The sequence below is a fragment of the Ruditapes philippinarum genome, unplaced genomic scaffold (genome assembly GCF_026571515.1).
Source record: "Ruditapes philippinarum isolate M1 unplaced genomic scaffold, ASM2657151v2 ctg7269_1_1_1_1, whole genome shotgun sequence".
Taxonomy (NCBI): Eukaryota; Metazoa; Mollusca; class Bivalvia; order Venerida; family Veneridae; genus Ruditapes; species Ruditapes philippinarum.
In genome coordinates, this window is record NW_026858939.1 from 33,819 (window position 1) to 41,619 (window position 7,801).

The 7,801-nt window shown below is 33.1% G+C and overlaps 1 protein-coding gene across 1 annotated transcript; it reads right to left on the reverse strand.

The window, feature by feature from the left end:
• Window positions 1–2,384: 2,384 nt before the first annotated feature.
• Window positions 2,385–5,210, reverse strand: LOC132754744 (uncharacterized). Its single transcript, XM_060745431.1, has 2 exons — window positions 2,853–5,210; window positions 2,385–2,537 (listed from the first exon to the last, which is right to left on the reverse strand). Exons 1-2 carry the CDS (start codon window positions 4,927–4,929, stop codon window positions 2,518–2,520), a joined length of 2,097 nt encoding a protein of 698 aa, XP_060601414.1. The 5' UTR covers window positions 4,930–5,210; the 3' UTR covers window positions 2,385–2,517.
• Between the last annotated feature and the right edge of the window lie 2,591 nt (window positions 5,211–7,801).

Genomic DNA, 7,801 nt, shown 5'->3' on the forward strand with positions numbered 1-7,801 from the left:
TGAAAAGCATTTGACTCTATCTCAATCCATTGAGAAGTTGCAGCACTTTGAAATCAATTTTGATGGAAAAAATCAACGCAAAATAGTGATTTTTGGCAATTTTGAGATGTCCCCTCGTTGCCATGGTAGCAGAAAATTTAAGCCTGAGCATGTTGTTGCAAGGGCAATGGTCTAGTCAACATTTGTGCCAAGTTTGATTAGTGTTGAAGCAGTTTTTATAGTATTATAGCAATTTGAACTTGTAACGGGAGACTTTTCAATGAAAACAGCCATTTTTCACAAAATGCTCATGAAGCAATGGGTTAAGTGTTGCAGATGTGCTAGGTTCTATACTTGCTACACTGTCTGCATGGGTCGCGATTTTAAATATTGAATCTCAAAAAATTTGACTAGTCATTTCATTAGTTGATGACTTTATATAATGTAAACTGTTACAGTCCTTGTTTGAAATTATTTAACAATAATATATTTAATGAAGCTGAAAAAAGAAGGAATTCTTTTGACACGTTTCTTCACTCGCCAACATTGAATGATACCCTTAGTATTCTTCACTCATAAAAACATAAGCCGAGGTACATTATTTCTTTAGATTTCAAAAGATATACAGAATCTAGTTAGTAATTTATTGACAAACGATACAATCATAAAAATTAAAGACTTATTTTGAGGTTTATTTATCTGATATGTGATTTAAGTGATGTACACTGAGTACATCAATAACAGGTAAGAAAAAAATGATATTAAATTATAAAAGCCCACGTCTATCAAATTAAAAACTAAAATGTAAATTTCAAAACAATAAAGTGCAGTCTCAATTACCCAAAATAATTTAAAAAAATAAAACTTAAAAAAAGTATAAGCTTTTGAAAAGTACTTAAAACTGCTAACAAAATGACCGTTTTTTGTATTTATTACATTCTGCTGCGAAAGTAAAGCAGTAAGGGCTTTTCCTGCCTTATTTTACCCTGTGTACGTGTAAAATAATGTCCTTGTTCTCTTCAAATACTTTCTTCATAATAAACATTTACAGAATTTTCATGAAAACTAGCATGATTCTGGAGGCATGGTGCTGCAACATTTAATGTCATTCATAGCTAAATATGTCTTTAAATATTCATACACACGCCATGATAAAAACAATCTTAAATAAGTGTTTTGTGAGAAAATAAATATAAAAACGGCTAAATGTGCAACAATGTTATTTTCAAAAAAACATATCAAAATAATATATCAAAATATTTCATATGTTGTAAAGCTGTCGGTCTATACAAAATGTGTATTCTAAAAACACATAAAGGAAAAAAAATAAAGAAAAGAATTTTTTTACGTGTATACTCAACATAACTAATTCCGCGTCATCATTTATTTCACGGTAATGTTATATTTCCATTAGAATAGTGTAAAAATGATCAAAATTGACACATTGTATTCTACCTGATCAATTTTTGTGCAAAATACAAAATATCTTAAAATCTATTTATGTTTTTGTAAAACATAACAACCTTTTACAAATTTCAGCAAAAAGTCATCATAGTCCGTTGAAAAATATGCATATTTCTGAAACAAACATCGTTTCCAAATGTTCCTGTTTGTCAACAAAGAAAATTAGAGTAATAAATAAAAGATGTCAATAATATTTAAATAAACTAATAATAAACAGGTAGACATTTAAGATGACACATGAAAAAAACAACTGAAGTGTAACACAATTTACCGCGATTTAAATGATGACAATCTGTTTTCGAAATGGCCGACTTATGGTCTACGTCAGGCCCATTAAATATATTTTCGACTGAATGTATTGGTGTTCCCTTGTGTCATACAGCTGCAAATACCTATATGTTACAGCTTATGACAATTTGTGTACCATAAGTTGTATTTGTTGTTTTCTGTCTTCGAAGCGGTTAGTACTAAGAGGAGCACAGTGTAATAAGTTTATCACACATCAATTTTGTTCTACGATTTACAGTATTTCACATAGTGGCGAAAGTTTAAGGAATAACGATTAAGAAGCTATTTTCACATACTCGCAAATTGACTACACATCTTGTGTCGTTCACAGTTTGTAACAATAGAAAACAAACAATGTTTTATTATTTAAATAATGCATTAATCAAAGGACACTGCAATCTAATTACCTTATTGTAGATACACACTTGTGTTTCTAGGTACTTTCCATTCAAAGTTTATTGTAATGATAACAAAGGAAATAATGACTCTGCAATATTACTATTAACGATGCCAACGTGTTTCTCTTGTTTTTTGTTGATATACTGTTTAAAAACAAAGAACTTTCGTTAAAATGTTATGTTTCCAAGTCTTTATTATATGTTTATATACCTTTTGTCAAATATGATCTTGTTATTGTTCTTTTCCAGATTCTTCTGTAATGTAACACTTGTTATTTTTTCAATGTTTAAATGTTATGTTTTTAGGTGTTGTTTCTTTTATTCAAATAAGATACAGGACGACTTTTCTGCTCATCTCAGAAACGGAGTCATTGTCATATTTTGTCTCTTATATTTCATGTGAAGTGCCTTTAATAGAAAGGAAAACAATAAATAATACGAAACTGAAAAAAATTAGGTGATTACATCAAAATTATAAGAATTATAAGAACTTTTTTATGTCTACAGATGAAACAAAAACAAAAAAAAAAAAAAAAAAAAAACAACAGAAAAAAAACCCAAAAGAACATTGAGAATCAAAATTTTCTTAAAATAAGTGAGTATGATTTTTATTAGATCATCAACAGATTTATTTTCCGGAAACAAATATCTGTTTTGCTTATTCGATCAATAAGTATTTACAATTTTTTCGAAACTTGTCCTGGCAAATAAATATATTCTTACTTGTCTTCTTCGCTAGTCTGATGTTATTTTTGGACGCTATATCTTCGACTATGTTCCTAACCTCATCCCAGTCAATTGATACGTCCTTTGCTGATTTCATGGCTTTAATTAGTGTATTTAGTGTGGCATCGCCTGGCCTCTGATCTGTCCATTCCTGTAGCATCTTAAATATCCTCATCCCTGTTCGTGGGTAGTCCAATGTTATGTGTTGTAGTTGAACGGTGCGTAAACCAAGTTCGATACCAAGCTTTTCCCAATTTTCTCCTACTGTTGTAGAAAGTTTGCTGAGGTCTCTTTCTTTTAACGTATAGGCAGTTTTCAATCCTATGTTCAGGTCATCTGGAAACCATTCATAATATGCCTTTCGTGTGTTTATTGTATGGCCACTCATCATATCTGGGCAAGGTTCAACCGTTGTTCCTCTAAGTACTTGCAATGACAATGTCTGTTGACTTCCATCAAAGCTGTGACTTTCATCGTTGCACTTAAAACATATCTCAAAAAGGTTTCTTTGTTTTGTTGCCAACTGCCTATGTTTCCTAAATTCGTTCATGACGTTTGATTCCACAAACCGTCGAAACAAGTCGACAATAGCAGCATCAATGCCCGAATTACAAAGGTTAAGGACATGTAAATCAATGAAACCTTGATGAAGTTCAACTATTCCGACATGGTGACGCTCAAGTTTAAACATTCCTAGATTGTCATACAACAATACCTGCTTCTCTCGCTCAGGCATTTTAATGGAAACCATTTCCCATTTTCCAACCAAAGCTGCGATGACCCGATAATAAACTATTTGCACAACTGGAGTGATGTTAAAGGACATAACAAACTTTACCAAAGTCTTCTGTCTTCCAGTGAGGAATGCCTTTACAGCATCATTAGCACTGTGTGTGCGGAGAAAGCTTGGTACAATATACCACCCTAGTCCTTTAGTTTCCTCTGTTTTGTCGTCATAACTCAAGGCTTCGGAAATGATATGATGCCTTTGCAACAACATCACCAGCACGTTTTTGTGAACCAGAAAGTTGTTTTGATCATCGGTACTCCAAACTCTCTCAAGCAATTGCATTTCTAACTTTGCTTCCTGTCTAAGAGTGTTCCAAAAAGGACGATATATTGGATCTTTTTTTATGAATCTCTCTGACGTGATTAAACATCTAAATGCGTCAATTACATACTGCGGGTCCAGAGCAACGTATGTTGACAGCGGCTCTTCGTCGAAGTAAACCAAGTTACCTTTTGCATGTTGATAGAGGATAAACACTTTTATTTGTTCTTTGTCTCTTAGCGGAAACTCGCTTTGTGCATCAATATCCTCAACTTCGCTATACAGAATTATTTTTTTATGTTTCTTGGCAAGCATTTTTTTTTCAAGAGGTAGCCATCTTGCAGGAATAGGGATTCCATGTAAAGTAGAACCAAGACGTATGATTTCCTGACGCAGTTCAACAATAATACTGTCGTAAGGATTGGTGCAATCGACAGCGAAATCCTTCACCTGAATGTGATTTATAATTGGCGTATTTTCGAAAAGCTTCCTTATTTCATCAAAATAATCGTCTGCAAATTTCTGCCTTATGCTTTCATCGCCCTTTAGTAAGTCTTTATGAGTACCTACAAGAATGACTGGAGGCTGTAAACCATCGTCGGATCCAACGTAAGTATGTATAGATCTCATCCAGTATTCTGCACACTGCTGTATGCTTTTTCCTATAGATTCGTTTGGGAATTCAGGATCCTCTATAACATCCGATAACGGTTTGGTTAAATCGAAAACCATGATATAAACAGAAGTCTTGCTGTGAAATAAAGTATGTGTTGCGTAAAAGATAAACTGACCCCCAAAATCCCAGAACTGTAGATCGCCATCAGTATTTAACTGCTCAAATTGATTCGTTCTGAGTAGCCTTAAAACTTCAAAATAATCATGTGATTTTAGAAAGGTATTTTTACTGTCTTTCGTTACTGCTGTCTGTATGATGTTTTCGTGCAAAGCTGAACAATTTTCTTTTAATTTGTTACATTTTGAATTATCTGTACTTTGTTTAGATTTGTTCTCGACTTCCTTCATTTGTACCAATGACGCAATACGCCTGTAGAACCCATTGTCGTCAGATGAAGATCTTTGTGAACAGAACTTGATATCTGCGTTAGCAGTAGAGTATTTGCAGTGATTTATTTCAATACCATTGGTACTCTGGACGCTCTCTGATTCTTTTCCAACAATAATATTGGTCAATGATGTCTTGCCTTGGGCAAAATTTCCAACAACATTTACTCGAATGGATTTATCATTTTCGAAACCTTCAGATAAAGCTTTATGGTAAATGTCATAATTTAGAAATTCATTACCGAACAGGTCCTGAAAAAAATGATACAACAGTTTCAATCAAATATTAATAATAACCTTTTCAAGTAACTGCGCAAGAAGTTATATTTCAATAACATAAGCATGCGTGGTGTAAATTTAGTACACATGCGTTCGGCACATTGTCATGCCAATAATGGTCAAATTATCAAAAAATCGTTTGATTATCAAGAAAAAAATTACTATCCAGCACCATTTAAGTATAACTCTTCTTAGCGTATACCCGATACACGGTCAACAGTTTGCTCTCGCAATTTTTTAATATAATCAAATTTTCATACTTAAACATGCAAACATGGCACAATAGATATATATTTCAGAAACCGTTAAAAATATTAAGCCATCTATCTTCGTCGAATGTGAAAAGTTACCTTAACATTGCGAGGTCGACATGTTTTGTGTAAACAAAATTTCCAAAATTAATGATAACCAAAATAAATAGTACATTTAAGTCCACAAACAGCATTAAGCAAAATGATTATTTCTTCTCTAAATGTTTGAAAGATGAAACAAAACTGTTACCCTACCCCACGATTGTATTAAATTGTTAACCATTCCTAAGATGGCTTTAGACTTTATTCACTGTCACTGCTTGGACCAAATTTGACCAAAGGGCTTTAATTTAAATATTTTTGCTGCGCCACCAGATAATGTTTCATGCCAAATATATAAGCTTAAACCTTCATGGTTTCAGAAAAAGATATCCGGAATTCAACTATATAAACATATATAAAACCCGGGGCAGGGCCAATTTTGACCCAAAAGCGGTTATTATTTCAACAGTTTTTGGGATGTCTACTAGACAATGTTTCATACTAAATATTTAAGATGTAGCCCTAGTTGATTTAACATAAACTATTTATAAGTATTTACTATAAAATGAAAAGTAAATTTTTTTCTGGGGGTGGAGCAAGTTTTTACCCATGGGCTATAATGTGAATAAACTCGGAAGAGGTCCACTAGATAATGTTTCATGTACAAAAACAAAGCTTCCGCTCTTATTATTTTCTAAACCTACAAGGGAGCACTGCAATGTTCGTGTGGCTCAATCGTACAAGTCTATAACGCCGAAGTGGTCATTTTTTCTCCGAAATTTGAAAATTATTGTTCACCTAATTATGAAGGTTCAATCCCAATTGCCATAAAATGTGGACTGGAACAGTATCCGCTAGAGTTTAAACAAGGCTTTTACATATTTGAAAACTGTGACCTAGATTGTGACCCCAAACGACCCATATTCGAACTTAACATTGAAATCATTGTAACAACCTTTATGACCATTTCAAGAAAAAAATGATATGAAATATTATACATGGTGTGATAACAAGGTTGTAACATATTTCGTCTGTGCGACCTTGTTTTTGACCATAGATGACCAATATTCAAACCTGACTAAGATGACAACAAAGCGACCTTTTTGAATAATGTCCAGGATGTTTGAATCAAATCAAGGCCCTCTAGAGTGTAAACAATAAGACTTTTACATATTTTGGCTATGTGACCTAGGTTTTGACCCCAAGTGACCCATATTCGAACTTGACCTTGAAATAATTTTAACAACCTCTCTTACCATTTCCAGGAAAATTAGGCTGAAACACTAACCCCTAATGTGTTAACAAGATGTTAATATATATGGCATGTGTGACCTAGTTTTTAACCTCAGATGACCCTTATTCGAATCTGACATAGAAATCACCAAAACAACCTATCTGATCAATTTCCATGATGTTTAAATCAAATTAGTTGCCTCTAGAGCGTAAACAAGTCTTTTTTTACATATTTTGGATCAGTGACCTAGTGTTTTGGACCTCAGGTAACCCATATTTAAATTTCATAGAAACCATCAAAACAACCTTTCTGACAATGTTCTAGGATATTTAGACATAAACAGCACCCCCTAATTTTCCATATTTCGGTTGTAAGACCTTGTTTTTGAACCCAAGGGAGCCATATTTATAACTGACCTAGAAATAATCAAGACAACCTTTCTTACCACTTTCCATGTTTTCAGGATTGGATCAAAACACTAGTCTCTAGATTGTTAAATAGATATCCATATTGGAGCTAAGCGGGCTAGTATTCGACCCTAGGTAACTCATATTCAGACCTGACTAAGAAATAAACAAAACAACCTTTCTTACCAATTTCCAGGATATCTGAATTAAAACAGTAGCCTCTTCTGAAGTGTTAACATTTTTTCATATTTGGACTTTGTGACCTAGTTTTTGTACTCAAGCTTACCCATATTCCAAATTGACATAAAAATCATCCCAACATCATTTCTGATAAATTTCCAAAATAATTGAAACAAACAGTAGGCTCTAGAGTATTTACAAGGTTTTTTCAATATTTGAACTGTGTGACCTGCTTTTGAACCCAAGTGACCCATATTTAAACTTGACCAGGATATTTGGGTCAAAATGATAGATACTAGAGTGTTAACATTTTTTTTCTATTTTTTGCACCTGTGACATATCCTTTTTTATCAGCGATGCCTCATGTTCAAATTCATTTAAACAAACATCATGACCATGTTTGATGACGATTGGGGCAAAAAAGTTACCACTGGAGTGTT

Bases quoted from the DNA above. Each gene is read 5' to 3' on its own strand.
- LOC132754744 (XM_060745431.1), bottom strand. From the start codon at position 4,929: ATGAAGGAAGTCGAGAACAAATCTAAACAAAGTACAGATAATTCAAAA. The intron at 2,538-2,852 runs GTAAGAATATAT...TTTCTATTAAAG, and splicing joins CAGACTAGCGAAGAAGACAA to GCACTTCACATGAAATATAA.